The sequence below is a fragment of the Physella acuta genome, unplaced genomic scaffold (assembly GCF_028476545.2).
Source record: "Physella acuta isolate Inbredline_101_S28 unplaced genomic scaffold, ASM2847654v3 ptg000175l, whole genome shotgun sequence".
Taxonomy (NCBI): domain Eukaryota; kingdom Metazoa; phylum Mollusca; class Gastropoda; family Physidae; genus Physella; species Physella acuta.
Window position 1 is genome coordinate 711,014 of NW_026731694.1, and position 18,127 is coordinate 729,140.

Consider the following 18,127-nt stretch of genomic DNA (forward strand, 5'->3'; position numbering starts at 1 on the left):
AACCCTAACATACCAACCCTAACACACCTACCCTAACATACCAACCCTAACATACCAACCCTAACATACCAACCCTAACATACCAACCCTAACATACCAACCCTAACATACCAACCCTAACATACCAACCCTAACACACCAACCAAACATACCAACCAAACATACCAACCAAACATACCAACCCTAACATACCAACAAAACATACCAACCCTAACATACCAACCCTAACATACCAATGCTAACATACCAACCCTAACAAACCAACCCTAACATAAAAAATAATAACACCAGTGATGTTAGTTACAAAAACGAAAGCTTTTATATCACCCAAGTTGGATAATGTTAACAGATTGTGTGATATTTAACAGTTACTGCCCATCTCCTTCATGCTCACTGTAGTAAATTCTTACAACTGCATTGGGTCTGTCCAGTTTTAGCATCAACGAAGAGCATGGCAATCAGGCATAGAGCTCCAACTATCATGCAAGAGCCTAGACCAAAATATGAATTAATTACCCTACTGTTAATTGTAGCATGACATAGACTACTCATAGAAACAAAACAAAAAGTATTCATAAAAATTATTATTAAGACAAAATATTTTTAAAACAAAAACCCAACCTTAACCTCAATTAGGTTTTAATTGAAATCTTTTTGAGAAGCTTTATTTAATACCACATTTTTGGATATAGATGTATAGGCCTATATGTATGGTGAGAAATGAAATGTATTATGTAAAATAAATCTAGAAGTGTTTTCCCTAAAAAATGGAACAGATAAGCTAAAATCAAATTTTGTCCCTTGTCAGAAACAACATACTAAGTTAATTCTTCTTACCTCCCATAACCATAGGAAAGTCGTATGTGTGAGTCACATCATATATAAAACCTGTAAAAAAATTAACTTATTAATTTTTTTATTAATGAAACAGTGTTCTGTTGGCCCTACATTAAATTACTCATACATGAAAGTTTAAAATCTTGGTATAAAAATGTTTTAATTTCTTTAGGGGAATGGGTTACTTATAATGGTACAGACTGAAAAGTCAACTGTAGTTACTACTTACTTAATTAATTAATTGTATTATACCAGCAAGGGATTTTTTTAATCAATACTAAAATAACAATTTTAAAATTTCAGAGGTACTCTGTAAGATTTGAAAAGTGTGGGTGGATTAGGGATACTCTAATGGAACAAATGAGGGTGGGGATCACTATAAAAGACAAAAGGGTTGTGGGGTCATTTTAAAAGACAAAAGGGTTGTGGGGTCACTCTAAAAGACAAAAGGGGAGTGGGGTCACTCTAAAAGACAATAGGGTTGTGGGATCACTCTAAAAGACAAAAGGGTTGTGGGGTCACTCTAAAAGACAATAGGGTTGTGGGATCACTCTAAAAGACAAAAGGGGAGTGGGGTCACTCTAAAAGACAAAAGGGTTGTGGGGTCACTCTAAAAGACAAAAGGGTTGTGGGGTCACTCTAAAAGACAAAAGGGGAGTGGGGTCACTCTAAAAGACAATAGGGTTGTAGGATCACTCTAAAAGACAAAAGGGGAGTGGGGTCACTCTAAAAGACAATAGGGTTGTGGGATCACTCTAAAAGACAAAAGGGTTGTGGGGTCACTCTAAAAGACAAAAGGGTTGTGGGGTCACTCTAAAAGACTTACCCCTTAGTGAGGGTTCTATAATAATGTACAATTTACTTAGGATTAACAATCAAAGATTAACAATCAAAGATTACAAATCAAAGAATAAGAATTAAAATAACAACAATAATCAATTAGACATGTACTGACATAAAACACTCAACCAACCTGCGAGTATGGGTGCGGAGATAGGGAACAGGGCATTCCCCCCCCCCCCCTGGACATCCCCCCCCCTCCCCTGACATTACCCCCCGGAGTAATTACCCCCTGTCAATTACCCCCCCCCCCCCACCCAGTAGGACATTACCCCCCCTCACGGACAGGGTTAGGGCTAGGTTTAGGGCTAGGGCTAGGGTTAGGGTTAGGGTTAGGGTTAGGGTTAGAGTTTGAGTTAGGGCTAGGGTTAGGGTTAGGCTTGAACCAATGTCTAGCGTTGGTTTTGTGTGAAGTTTTAGGCTAAGGTGGATGCTTAGGTTTTTGTCTTTTTCTTAAGGTTTGGATTAAAGTAATTAAGGTAATTCCCCAGAGGTGGGGGGAAGTAAATGACAGGGGGGTAATTGCTCCAGGGGAAAATACGGGGGCGGGAAATGTCCTGGGGGTAATTTCCGGGGGGTAATGTCCTGTAGCCATGGAGATATACCCTATTCCAACAAACATGTGATTAAAATAAAACATTCCACCAACCTGCGAGTATGGGTGCAGAGATATAACCTATCCCAACAAACATGTGATTAAAATAAAACACTCAACCAACCTGCGAGTATGGGTGCAGAGATATAACCTATTCCAACAAACATGTGATTAAAATAAAACACTCAACCAACCTGTGATTATGGGTGCAGAGATATTCAAGCAAACATGTGATTAAAATTAAACATGCAACCAACCTGCGAGTATGGGTGCAGAGATGTAACCTATCCCAACAAACATGTGATTAAAATAAAACACTCAACCAACCTGCGAGTATGGGTGCAGAGATATAACCTATCCCAACAAACATGTGATTAAAATAAAACACTCAACCAACCTGTGATTATGGGTGCGGAGATATTCAAGCAAACATGTGATTAAAATTAAACATGCAACCAACCTGCGAGTATGGGTGCGGAGATATACCCTATCCCAACAAACATGTGATTAAAATAAAACACGCAACCAACCTGCGAGTATGGGTGCGGAGATATAACCTATCCCAACAAACATGTGATTAATTCCAAAAGCTATATGCAGGTCACTGACACCAGTGAGTTTGGCTAACATGGGTGAGATTAGCATGTATGCTTGTCCGTAGAACAGTGCTATTCCTGCCTGAAATGTGACATAACATATCCTGGGTTCAGTTAAAATTTGCATATATACATGCACAAAAAGATTAATGCGATCATTTACATACACTTACAGAAAGATAAATAAACATAAAAAGATGCTTATAAATATGCATGTGCACACACATGCACACACATTCAAGTATAAAGACACACTCTGTGAAACTGCATACACATACCTATGCCCATGCTCATGCACACATACACTCACACATATAAGTATACATATATAAGTAAAGATACCCACACACATATACAGATGAAAAAGGCACATAATTTTATGTTTTATCATTGGCTTCCAAAAAAACTAAGTAACACATATAGGCCTACATACATATACACATACACATACATTGATAAAAAGGCACATATTTTCATATTTTATAATCAGCCACGCACAAAAAATTTGTTACAAATATACATATACGCCTACAAGTATCTAAGCAATCACATACCTATATCTACACACATTCACAAACATGGATAAAAACTGTCATATTTTTATTTTCAGATACAAAAAAACCCCACTTTGTTACACATATGCATACATTTACAAATACAAATATAATAGCACACACATACCTATACACACACACATACATACACATGGATGAAAAAGGCAAATATATTTTCATATTTTATTATCGACTGCATAAAAACTTAGTTACACATATAGGCCTACATACATATACACATACAAGTATACAAGGACACATTTCTATACCTGCACACACACACACACACACATACAAACATACAAATGAAAAACGCACATAATTTTAAATTTTTTATATGATCAGCTCCAAAAAAAAAAAAAAAATTCCTTACCTCCATGACAAATATTCCTGGAGCTGTGATAGAGTAGACAGGTGCCAGAGCCATACACAGCCCATTCAACAGTTGCAGGATGAATGTTAAGAGAACCAGTGGTGGCTTCAGTCTACAGAGTAGAGAAAAATATACATTGTATGAATGGTGAATTGGTTAGATAAGAATAGAATTATTGACAATGACAAGCTATTACTTTTAGGTGTAGTGAAAATATGAAAACAAGCTATTAAGTGATTGTTCAATAATATATGGGTAGAAATCAAATTGGGAAATTTGTTGATATAGTCACAAAGATATTGGGGTGTGTATTGGAGGGGTATGATAAGCTTTTTCTACAGGGAAACAGTTCTCCCTGTTCACTAATACATGGAGGGGGGGGGGGGTAGTAAGATAAATAGTTTGTTGTTTTAGTTGCTATATTGGTGTATCTATGACAGGAAGACACATTACTTAGGGGCAACTTCTATGAGAGGCTAAACATATGTGACATGAGAAAATCAAATTTGTACTTGTTATTATGAACATGTGATAATTAAAATAAAATCTTTGACAGTCACTCATCATTATGAGCACTCACTAGTAAAAGAATATGTACATTCTATCACTGACATAAAAGATCTTTACTGAAGATATAAATTTTGTCAGTGAAAATAAAAATCTGTGTTGAGAATGCAGAATTTGTCAGTGAAAAAAAAGATCTGTACTGGAGATATATTTTACACAAGAATCACAACAGAGGTTACAGAAAACACATTGAACATTTAAGACTGAATTTTTGTTATCTCCCTTTAACAAAACCAAGCCAGGAATCACATTAAATTTTTAAGATAGTGTTAGTGTTTTACCTCCCCTGGGAAAGCACTCTAGAAAAACATTCATCATTAAAGCCAGTGTTAGTGTTGTGTAAGGTTTTAGCTACCATTGATGGCTTTTATGTTAAAATATCTAAGGATGAGTTGCTATATTGATTTCCAGATTTCTCTAAACAAAGATAAGTAACAGTTTTATAAGGTACAGTTCTATAAGCAGATGAAGTTCATCTGTTTATTTGGTATTTGCATAAATTAGAACTAGTTGATCTGCACATGGTCTAGTCATCTTGAAATTCCCTGATTCAAGCCGGGTACCTATTAAAGCTGAGTTTACTCTGACTCTTGCAATCCCAGTTTCCAAACACAAGAGACTTCTGATGTGGCATTATAGTGTCCTAGCTTTTGTTATCCCACTGAACTGAGTCAACAATTTAGTTGTGCCCCCTCTACCCCCCACCCCCTGAAAAGAAAAATTTGTTTTGTCTCTTTCCCCCCCCCCCCCCCCACCCCCCCCCCCCCCCCAACATAACTTGTAATCAATAAAAAATCAATTAAAAAAACCACAAGACCTGTTGAACAAAGCGCCACCTAGCAGTCTGCCGGCCATCATGACCACTCCATAGACTGTGAAGAACTCAGAGACCTGGTGCGGAGACATGCCTTTACTCCGGGCGTACGCTGGGAAGTGCACACTGTGGATGCCCACCCCAAACATAAACAACAAACTGTTGATGTTTAGTATCCACATCACCTTTGATTTGCTTAGCCTGTTTAAAAAAAGATAGATAAAAATAATCATCAAAACAACACAATGAGTATTTTAAACCAAAATTTAAACTTAAATAAGTTGAAGGACTTCCCTTCCAACACTAAAATTAAGAATGAAGAAGAAAAGTATTTTAAAATATGTTGTATCAATAGCCATGAATACAAGTTTCAAGATTTCAACAACAAAAAAAACATTTATATAAGGTGTTATGTACAGACGTCAGAAATAATATTATCTTAACATGATGTTTTATAAGACATGTAAAATATGGGGGATAAATATTGTTACCTTTAATTCCAAATTTTTATCTGGAAATAAATTTTAGCTTTTTTTTTTACTTTTGTTTAACTGTTAATTTTCTTTTCAGCAATAAGACAGTTTCAGCTATATCTTGATTTGACCTTCTAGATGTAAAAACTAAATGGTTCTTCTAAGGTGATTAAAACATTTAATGATAATTATTGACACTTTTGAAATCTTGGGTAAATCTTTAAATGAAGAATCAGACATATAGCATTGATACTTGAAAAATTGTGTAAAAAAAAATAAAATGACGCCGTACTATTTTCATGCATTAACACTTCATTATTTTAAAACAAACAGTAATGGTGTTTAAGTTTTAAACAATGTTGCCTAATTGTCTTATTGTATACTTTTTAAGTATGGTTAGAGCACAAAGGCTCTTATCAGTTAAACAAAAGTTAACTTTTCTAATACCTTTTGATTTTAGCAATAACACAGACTTCTTCTCACTTTAACCAATTTAAACTTTTTACCTTTTGATTTTGGATAAAACACAAGTGTTCTGAGTCTCCTCCTCATTGCATGCCTCCTCTTCTGGCTGCGGAGGTACAATCATGGAGCTGCCCATCACCGATGATGCCCACACCAGACTGTTGCCAAGGTAACCACTCTCAGTTGAGGTCTGTTTTCTTAGCTGCCCAAAGGTGAAGGTCTGGGAACAATTTTTTGACTGCTGCCTAACACTGGGTCTTCTGGACAGCTGACTAGCATCAGAAACACTGTCTTCATGAAAAATGTACTTCTGAGATTCTTCTATTCTAATATTGATCACACTCTTCGGTAAAAGTGTTTCGTCCACTGAGTTTTCTGGTGGGAAATTCAAATTTTTAACAGGAATCTCTAGGTCAAGGTTACTGGATATATCAATTTCTGATTGGCTACAGAATGTTAGTTTGTCGGTCTCCTCCAAATGAAGAATGGACCTGATCAAGGGTTCAAAATTTTTGGAATAATTTTGATAATCTGGTTGTTGAAATTCTGATACTCCATTACTGATCACCTCCAGGTAATTTTGATTATTTGAATGTTGATCATCTGCGACTACATTATTGCAGAACTCTGATTTCTGACATTCAGTCGTATGATATTTCTTTTCAACGAGCCTGGTATTTCTCCAAAAGCAAAGAGGAGATAAATCCAACATACTTTTTTGTTCTAATTCAGTCGGGAAAAAAGTGGCGGCGAAAACAATAACATGCAGCATGATGGCGCCGTTTAATGCCGTACAGAACCTCCAGCCATGGGAATCTATGACGTAACGGATCAGGTAGGGCAGGGACAGTAGAGCAGTGCCTGGCGCACAGAATAAAATTCCGTTGGCCAGCATTCGTTGCTTGTCGAAATAGTAGCTTACGATAACAATAACGGGGGAATAAGCCAGTCCATAGCCTACACCTGTAATAAAATAAAATATATTTACTACCAGTCATAAAACAAACGATAACATTTTGACAATATTTAGGACTATGTAACTGACTGTAATACTCTAAACATTATAAACTCAAATTATACTAGGTCTACTAATGAATGAAATGACAAATGTCTAAAAATAATAATGTCTAAAAATACTAATGTCTAAAAATATGACTGCTAATGCCTAATAGTACTTATACTTAATTGCACTAATGAGGGCCAATACAAAATATTTTCTATCATAAGCTTTGGACTTTCAATTTATTTGGACAAATACATTTTGAGATGGTATTTTTATACTGCAGAGCAAGGTTTTGTACTAAGGTAGTTATTTTATTTATATTAGAAAAAGTTTTAATCACAAGTTTTTGGATTAGGGTTAATAGCCAGGTTATTACATTTAGATGTATTTTGAAGATTGTACAATGTAAGCCCTTTTTTAACAGAGTAAACTATGATTTTGTCCCAGAGTAACTGTTTGATTTTGAACAAGTTTTGATACAATGTTTTGGTATTTTAACAAATTTAGATAAATATTAAAGATAGTGTAAAGTGTTGTAACAGAATGCTTGGGTATTTATTCTAGGGTAGATGTTAAGTTTAGAATTAGTAGGCGTTTAAGGATTTGTACTAGAGTTTATGATAGGGAATATTATAAACCTATAATACTTGGGTTAATACAATCTAAAACTAATTGGTTTTTGGTACAAGTCTTCATCTGATGTTTTTGGATTAGATTTAATATTAGAGTTAAAAGGGCCTGCAAGCTTTACAATAGTGTCTAAACATGCTATAGCCTATAAGCTACACCATGAATACTCCTATAATTAATCTCCACAAGATGACCCAAACAAAAAGTCTATACCTTAATTACAGACTACCTTTCCCTGACCTGTAACTATTGCATAATAAAACATCATGGATGCCAGTGAGTGGGACATGCTCAGGCCCAGCATGCCCAGTGAGATGAGGACCACGCCCAGAAACACTGCATATCTGGCAGATAGGAGACTGGCCACCACGCCACTTAATGGCCCTGTAGAGCAAACATACAAAGAAACTGAAGGATGGCTATGAAATATAGTATTATATGAATATATATATATATACATATTTATATGGGCCACTGGCTTTTACATACATATATATATAATATATATATATATATATATATATATATATTATATATATATATATATATATATATATATATATATATATATATATATAGGCCTATATATATATATATATATATATATATAGGCCTATATATATATATATATATATATATATATATATATATATATATATATAAATATATAAATATATATATATATATATATATATATATATATATATATATATATATATATTATATATATATGTATGTAAAAGCCAATGACCTATTTAAATATGTTCCCATATATTAAGAGACTGTTTTGAAAACTTCACCCTAGATTAATTGTCCCTAGCTATTGAGCCTCATCTGCCTACTACTAGATCTACTAAGGGTTTCAACTAGGATCTTTTTGGTTTAGCAAATGTGAACTTTACCAACCCAACCACAAAGAGCCGTTGAGACTGTCTATTCTAAATAGTCACATGGATAACAGATGTTCCACACAAACAATTCAAACAATGATTTTTTAAGAATGTGAAAGTCATACAATTCAAATTAGCCTACAAACAAATGCATCAGAAACCTACCACACCCAAGCCTCCACCAACCACAAATTAAATTTAAAAAAAAAAAAAAAACTAATACAAAAAAGTAGGCTATTACTATAGCTAAAACATATCTTTAAAATAAACAAAATTAGATCTAGATTTTCTAGATCTAGAATCTAGTAGTGGTTAGAAAATCTTTAGCTTTTGGGAGATAACTCACTAACCAAGTTTTTCAGTTGCTCTTGTCTACCCTAGCAACTTAGCAAGGGAAATTACTCAGCCAGCAAGTTTTTGACTGCTAGTGTTCTACCTAAACAAGGGAGATCACTCACCCAGCAAACACGACATGCCCAGTGCTAGAGACGTCATGGTTGAAACAATGCCCGAACCGACACCTAGGTCGTCTATGATCTCCACCTGTTTAAAAACTACAATCAGTGCTTTCAATAAAATATTTGTTTCGTACAAAGATCTGAGCTAGATGCTTAAAATAAACATATAGGGGAGCGAAGCTAATTTGTGAGGGGTTTAAAACATACCTAGTTATCTCCCATTTTACTAATAGATATAAAGTAATATAAACAAATATAAAAATCAATTACTTTTATGACTAATTTAATATCAAATTCAAATCAAAATTAAATATTATTACGTTGTTATCGAGGATGAAACCATGCGTATGTTTGAGAAAAATCGTTCACTTAGTTGAATTTCATATTAAATTAGTCATTAAAAAGTTAATTTACATTTGTATGTAGATCTATCCAGTAAAAGGAATGAGAAAAGTACATATTTAAAACCAAGAACACTGCAGAGGCGTAGACCCTTACCGGCGCCCGGGGACAAACTTTCAATTTGGCGCCCCCCTCGGGAACAAACCTTCAATTTTCAATTCCCCCCCCCCCCTTTTCAAACTTTCCATTTGCACACCCCCCCCCCTCAAACTTTCCATTTGCACCCCCCCCCTCCCATATATATATTTTTTTTATATTTATAATGCAAAACTGCACTAAAATGAGATTTTAATGTAACTAGTGTAGTTACTAAAGACTATTGATAAGAACGCAATACAGTCTGACGCAACGGGTGCAGGTGTTGTGACAGAAATAGAAACAAAAGTCTAATAATAGGATGGCACGACAGAAGTGCGGAGTTAATAGCTTTGATGAAACGAATAGAATCGATTACGAATACAAGGCGACTGGGTATTTTGGGAAGCGATATAAGGAGAGGGCAGGACAGAAGGAGACGGAACAGTTGAGAACAGAAGTTGAAGCCTGAACTGTAGATACGTGCTTTAGTTAGGAAGAACAGAGTTGAAGACTGAACTGTGGAGACGTGTTGTGATTTGTGAGAATAGGAACCATGGACTCGTGTATTCTGATGTGTGAGAACTAGTGAGGACAGTGGGGGTCAGTTGGTTCATTGTATTCTTGTGGAACATTGATGCATTGCTATGTGGAGCATTTCTATTGATTCATGTAATAAACAGATAAATGTAAACCTGCACTTCCGAGTATCTGTATTGTGGTTGATGTTGTGTGCTGGTCAAAGATAGCACAAGTAAATAGACTCGGTAACATTTGGCACTGCGAGTAAATACACTCGGTAACATTAATTTGTTTTTCCAACCTATTTTGGCGCACCCTAAGGTCGGCGCCCGGGGAAATATGTACCCCCCTGCCTCCCCCCCTTCGCTACGCCTCTGGCACACTGTCCTAATTAATTTTAGAAGGTCACCTCGTGTCAATTACACTTACCGTAATGTCGAATCAAGCCCACAAATGGGCCAATCGTAGGCCCATCCTAAATAACAAAACCTAACTGAGTTAATTAAAAAAAAATTGCCGGCCTACTAATTAGATGACTTACGTGGTGCAAACCACGAGTTGGTGTTAGCTATAATGTTGTTTCCTTTATCTATGTTATCTTACAATTTTCACGTTATATTCTTTAAATATTTTCTCGCCCAAACACAGTTTCTTGCAGGAATCTCTAAGGGGGGGGGGGGGGGGGGGTGCGGTAGACATTCTTATCCCCTTATCATAACGAAAAGAATGTATATAGAAACTATATATATATATATATATATATATATATATATATATATATATATATATATATATATATATATATATACTTTTACCAGTATCCGGACCTCCCCCCCCCCTACCCCAAAAAAAACTCCGAAAATTTCAAGTGACCCAACCCTCCCCGGAGAAAAAAGTACGAAAGAAACACTTCCCAAACACCCATCAGATTTTTTTTTAAATTTTTATCCAGAAATTGAAACTAAAAACTAACTCAATAAATAATCTGAATTACTTTTTCCGACACTCAACCCGAAACAACTTTAACTCAAGAGTCTACCCTAACACTGACTATAGCCTAGCAATGAAAAGAACCATTCGCATCTGTTTCGCTGTTTCGCACTATAGACAGCTCTCTACTCACTTCCTTACAATCGTACGCCAGTAGATCAAGTTAAATAAAGATCGTGATCTGCCGAATACCGGCCCGGGGGCAGAGGCGTAGCTAGGGGGGGGGGCGGGGGGGGCGGCCGCCCCGGGCGCCGACCCTATGGGGGCGCCAAAAGGGGTGGGAAAATTTTTTTAAAGCTGATTTTATGCTGCAGTTTTGAATTATAAACTGTCTAAGTTAAGAAATATAATGGCTACACGCATTTACATACTGATTTAACTGTTTTCTATCTTGATTTCTTAATGTAAAACATATACTCTTAAGAAACAGTGACCGGCAAAACCGCTTTGAAGCTTTTCCTAGATGGGGGGGGGGCGCTTTTTCGAGACTTAAAACGGAAGAATTTACACTAGATTGTTGAGTCGATAAACGTTACCACTATTAAAAGAAACCAATTGTATTAAAACGTATTGTACGATTGTTGAACTGTAAAATACGTTAGTGACTTTTATCAAGATGGTGCAGGGGGGCGCTTTTAGGCTAAATAAAATAGCAAAATTACACAGGATTCTGAGTAAACAACCTTTAGCTCTCAGAAAGAAACGAATTGTACTGTGCATTGTATAATTGTGTAACATTTTTTAAAAAAAAGTTAGTTACGTTAAAAACCGCTCTACAAACTTTGTCCAAGATGGTTGTGATGAGTGTGTGTGGGGGTGGGGGGGGGCGCTTTTTTCGCTAACAAAAATCGCAAGTATTTGTACTGGATTGGTGAGTAGATAACTCTCTTAACACTTAGTAAAGAAACCAAGTGTATTAACGCGTAATGTACAATTTCAATAGCCAGTTTTGTTAAAAAAAAAGACGCGACTAGTTCTTTGTAAGATTCTTACGATTCTCTCAACTTCAACGTGAGAGATCAGATACTTTTGATCAGTGTTTCTTCCAGACTTTTTTCTCCGGGGGGGCACTTGAAATCTTCGGGGGGAGGGGGGAGGCGGTAAACTTTCTTCGGGGGGGGGCGGACACTGTTAAAAGTATATATTTTCTATATATAAATTATATAAATTTCATTTCGTTCGGGGGGGCGTAAAAATTTTTCCGGGGGGCTTCGCCCCCCCGAAAAGATGCCTGGAAGAAACTGTTTGCGAGAAGGCAGGGCAAATCTGCGAAATCCAAGACTACGAGCTGTTAACATCTGTTGGATTCCAGTTTGTTTTCTCTAGCTTGTTTTGTCATACCATCAACCAATCAACGAAATACCCATGTCGTATTCCAATGTGAACAATAAATATTTCTGATAACTTCTTCTTGTATGTCACTTGTGTGTCCTTACTCTAACAAACTTCGAATCCAATATGTACCATATCACAACAGAGATCGTTCAAAACTAGAACATAAAAGGCTGGTCTAAACATATTAGCGTTAGCTACAAACTACCCTCTAACACAGATCAGGCTTATTTTTTTTTACTGACATTACTAATCTTTCGCAAAAAAAGTTAAACGCATCTTAATGGGAATTAAATTGTCGTAAAGTTTTAAGGAATGAAAATCATACAATGTAATTATTAAACCTTGTCCGGACTGTAGCATACACGCTTACACACACGCTTACACACACAAATACACTCTTACCCACACACAAGCTTATATATAAACACACTATCACACACACATAATTATACACACACACACACACACACACACATATATATATATATATATATATATATATATATATATATATATATATATATATATATATATATATATATATATATATATATAAGCGGGGGGGGGGGCGCCAAATTGAAAGTTCGCCCCGGGCGCCGGGAAGGGTCGCTACGCCTCTGCCCGGGGGTCAAATCAAAGATCATTACCTGCAGAATACCGGCCCGGGGGTCAAATCAAAGATCATTACCTGCAGGATACCGGCCCGGGGGTCAAATCAAAGATCATTACCTGCAGGATACCGGCCCGGGGGTCAAATCAAAGATCATTACCTGCAGGATACCGGCCCGGGGGTCAAATCAAAGATCATTACCTGCAGGATACCGGCCCGGGGGTCAAATCAAAGATCATTACCTGCAGGATACCAGCCCAGGGTCAAATCAAAGATCATTACCTGCAGGATACCGCCCCGGGGGTCAAATCAAAGATCATTACCTGCAGGATACCGGCCCGGGGGTCAAATCAAAGATCATTACCTGCAGGATACCGGCCCGGGGGTCAAATCAAAGATCATTACCTGCAGGATACCGGCCCGGGGGTCAAATCAAAGATCATTACCTGCAGGATACCGGCCCGGGGGTCAAATCAAAGATCATTACCTGCAGAATACCGGCCCGGGGGTCAAATCAAAGATCATTACCTGCAGGATACCGGCCCGGGGGTCAAATCAAAGATCATTACCTGCAGGATACCGGCCCGGGGGTCAAATCAAAGATCATTACCTGCAGGATACCGGCCCGGGGGTCTAATCAAAGATCATTACCTGCAGGATACCAGCCCAGGGTCAAATCAAAGATCATTACCTGCAGGATACCGCCCCGGGGGTCAAATCAAAGATCATTACCTGCAGGATACCGGCCCGGGGGTCAAATCAAAGATCATTACCTGCAGGATACCGGCCCGGGGGTCAAATCAAAGATCATTACCTGCAGAATACCGGGCCGGGGGTCAAATCAAAGATCATTACCTGCAGAATACCGGCCCGGGGGTCAAATCAAAGATCATTACCTGCAGGATACCGGCCCGGGGGTCAAATCAAAGATCATTACCTGCAGGATACCGGCCCGGGGGTCAAATCAAAGATCATTACCTGTAGAATACCGGCCCGGGGGTCAAATCAAAGATCATTACCTGCAGGATACCGGCCCGGGGGTCAAATCAAAGATCATTACCTGCAAGATGCCCGCCCCTGCAGACATGAAGGTCAAGGTGAACAGGGACAACCAGCTGCTGACCAGGACAACCCAGGACCACCCCTTGTCCGTCTGACCTTGACCTCCTCCAGCCATCCTGCTCACGTGTGAGTGAAGGTCAATCAGATGTGCACGTTCAAGGCATCTGTCAAGTACAAGTTAAAGGATTAAAGATAACATAAATACAAGTTAGGATTAAATATGCTCTTACCGATAGAAGTTAGGATTAAAGGTACCCTAAATACAAATTAGGATTTTAGGTGTTATAACCAACTTTTTTCTCAAATTAAAATAAAAACTATTATTTGTTTACAGAGAAAACCACTTGCTACATCCTCGTTAGAAACAATTTTAAAACCGTATCTAGTTGACCATGCATAACGTCACGCTCCCCCCCCCCCCCGATTCCTCTCCCCGTACTTCCATCGTCGCCAAAAGTCCACCCTCCCTTTCTCTCCCCCCCCCCCCCCCCCACCCCAAGAAATGCCTGGAAAAAACTGCCCAGTACATGATTTAATGTAGGCTAGATCTATATGTAAAAAAAAATTACCATTTCATACTGTTATATATTAAAGGCTATTTGTACCAGATTAATGTTATGCTTTCCAAGACCTTATCTAATTAAATATAATAATTAAAAGTAAGATAACTTGCAACGTACAAAGTGTCTTATAATTGTTGGAAAGGTCGTACGATGATTACAAAAAAGGTTAATTAAGAATTGTGAACTTTTGACCGCAGACAATCTTCCACAAATAGGAACGATTAGTCTCGCTAGCGTAGTGTATTTCACGGCTGTCGCGAGATTTAGCACGAGATGATACGGTGTGGGAGGATGGGGGCGTGACAGTGTGACGTAACGAACATTCTTTTGTGAGTAACTATAAAGTCACTCACTCCACAGCTACCACCCCTGGGGCACATCACATGCTGATGTGTGGTACATCACATGCACGTCTTTAAAATATTGACAGTATAGGATACTTGAGCACTAGATGAATGAAGTGTATACATTAGCACTCCTTAACGACAGCACATAGGCTACTGTAGTATGGATGACATCACATATAATCTGGCACTAGATTACAAAAACATATACTGTAGTAGTGGATGACAACAACATATACTCTTGCACAAGATGATAACAACATATACTGAAGTACTAGATGATATCTACGTATACTGTAGTACTAGATGACATCTACGTATACTGTAGTACTAAACAACACTAACGTATACTGTAGTACTAGATGACATCTACGTATACTGTAGTACTAAACAACACTAACGTATACTGTAGTACTATATGACAACAACATATACTGTAGTACTAGATGACATCTACGTACACTGTAGTACTAGATGACATCTACGTATACTGTAGTACATGATGACATCTACGTATACTGTAGTACTAGATGACATCTACGTACAGAGGCGTAGCGAGGGGGGCGGGGGGGGGGGGCGGACCGCACCGGGTGACACCATTTAGGGGGGTGACACCAAGGCAAAAAAATAACAAAATATATAGAGAAAAATGATAATTCCACTTAATTAAGTGATTAATTCGAGTGTTAAATAGACTTTTAAGAGGTGCAAATCGAAAGTTTGGGGGGGGGGTGCAAATCGAAAGTTTTAGGGGTGGGTGTAAATCGAAAGTTCAAAGTTTGTCCTCGGGGAAGGGTCGCTACGCCTCTGGGGGGGGGGGGGGGGTGACACCATTAAGTGCCGCACCGGGTGACACCCGACCTCGCTACGCCACTGTCTACGTATACTGTAGTACTAGATGACAACATAGACTGTAGCACTGGATGACAACAACATATACTGTAGCACTAGATGCCAACAACATATACCGTAGCAGTTAAAGACAACATAATATACTGTAGCACCAGATGACAACACGACATAGTAAGGACGCAAAATTTTACTCCAGCATCCAAATCTACACACGTCATCACAGTTTGTCAACGCCTTCCCTTCACACACACACACACTCACACACACAAGCGCACACACAATCATTTAAATAGATCCCCTCAATCATTCCAATTACATTTGATGAACATACACTTGATTTAGGCTAGGCAATTAAACGTGAATATCGTTACAGTGTGCCCAAAGACGCAAGATTAACCTAGGGGTAATCATTGCATGACGTCACGCATTGAGAAAATGTCTATGAACCCCAACCCATCACCAAAAAATGTCAACTGCCCCCCCCCCTCCACACACACAAATTGTGACACAAATAATAGTATACATAAATGATGGTTTGTCTTTTTTTTTTTCAAAGTTGGCTTTTCTTTCTAAGATAATTACTGACCTTGGTCAAAATTGTAGAGATCGGTCAATTTATTAATTCCAGTTAATGCAAAATAACTTCGATAATAATTTTACGAAAATACTTTTCAAAATACAAATATGTGACATCACACTTACTGTCGCCCCTAACTCACGACAAAGTCCACCTACTCCCATTGAAGTCATTTGTATACCAACACCAACCCCCACCCCCCATCTATAGTAGATTACGCTATGACATGACTGTGTCGGTATGGTTAATCGATTTATAAATAAACAAACTTGCTCAGAAGAAACAGAGAAACCGAAATTCGCGCAGGTTTGTTGGCCTATCTATAGTCAGTGTTTCTTCAAGACTTTTTTCTCTCTCTCTCTCCCCCCTCCCCCCCCTCTTCGAAGAGATGTCTGGAAGAAACTGTCTATATTGATAGTTAGATATAAATAGTCAAGAACAGAAAAAAAAAAACTTACCAGTCTTTGTCTTAGTTTCATGACATCCTAAAAGAACTGTTACAGTTTCAAGTTTCTCCACTGTCGTGTTCTGTCAATCGTTTAGCTACTGATCACATTAATTGAACAGACTAGATTAAGATTACGTTCGAACGGATTAAAAATGAAATTAAAAATGAACCCAAACAACACACCGGCTGATTTAATCGTTACATCTGATGAAACGTTTCACCACTTCAAATCCTTGTTTTCGCATAATGAGGGGAGTATCCATCACAAAACAAATTAATTCAACAATAAAGAAAAAACCCAATGTTGTCATTGTTGCTACAAGCCAGCTGTTTGACCTACATTTGACAGGGGCGACAACTCTCAGAAATTGCGACACAGTAGTCGTCAAACCAAGTATCGATTACGTCGTCATTCTTGCATATTGAAGGGAGGAATTGGGGACAGGTGACGTCATTTGTTTGGGGGAACGAGGTCAACCTTGTGTGCTGTAAGGCCGGGTCAAAAAAGATGAGTGGGGCCAACAACACAAAGGAAGTCTGCCCTTATCTAAGTAACTTGTACTTTGTATTGTACTGTAGGTTGATTTTCTGTTTCATGCAGCGCTTTGATCAACGATGGGTCAACTTTTGAGGACTCATATGGACCAGAGGAGTCGCGAGGCGGGGGTGCGGACCGCACCGGGTGACACCATTTAGGAGGTGACACCAAGACGTAAACATGCAAACTGTAGAGAAAACAATGCTACACCCAGCTGTATTAACAAACGACTATCGATAAACATCATTAGTATTAAATGTGAACACCTTAAAATTTTTATCGGGGGGGGGGGGGGGTATGTCGACACCATCTGCAAAGGTTACAGAGAAAATAAAAGAGGAGGGGGTGACACCATGAGGTGCCTTACCGGATTACACCGACCTAGCGACGCCACTATGTGGACAGGAGGTGGTTGCTTGTGTGTGTGTTTTAAGATAAACATAAAACTCCTTTCAACCTGCATACAGACTGGATACCAATAGTAGCTTATTCAGTATGTTATGCAACTCAGCTAGCAATTTAATCACAGTGTTACTAACATTTACAACACCGTCCGTATTTATAAAGATTGGCAGATTTGAGTGAACGGTGAATAAAACGGTAACAAGGGCCGATAACCCAATGTTGCCCCGCGACTAACAGCCATCCACTCGAGAAAATAGTTTTCCTAGCCTAGGTTTTTTTCTTTCTTTAATTATGGGTAAAACTGTAAAA

The 18,127-nt window shown here is 37.9% G+C and overlaps 1 protein-coding gene across 2 annotated transcripts; it reads right to left on the bottom strand.

Moving 5' to 3' along the window:
• Positions 1-296: 296 nt before the first annotated feature.
• Positions 297-17,255, bottom strand: LOC131936342 (uncharacterized). 2 transcript variants are annotated; one of them, XM_059293278.1, is made up of 11 exons: positions 16,886-17,255; positions 14,090-14,255; positions 9,096-9,180; positions 7,988-8,131; positions 6,156-7,077; positions 5,180-5,377; positions 3,796-3,907; positions 2,830-2,950; positions 2,733-2,759; positions 838-888; positions 297-491 (listed from the first exon to the last, which is right to left on the bottom strand). In XM_059293278.1, exons 2-11 carry the CDS (start codon positions 14,204-14,206, stop codon positions 391-393), a joined length of 1,878 nt encoding a protein of 625 aa, XP_059149261.1. In that variant the 5' UTR covers positions 14,207-14,255; positions 16,886-17,255; the 3' UTR covers positions 297-390. The 2 variants fall into 2 exon arrangements, with proteins under 2 accessions (XP_059149261.1, XP_059149262.1); XM_059293279.1 differs by lacking the exon at positions 2,733-2,759 and having other exon boundaries at positions 2,803-2,950; positions 16,886-17,254.
• Between the last annotated feature and the right edge of the window lie 872 nt (positions 17,256-18,127).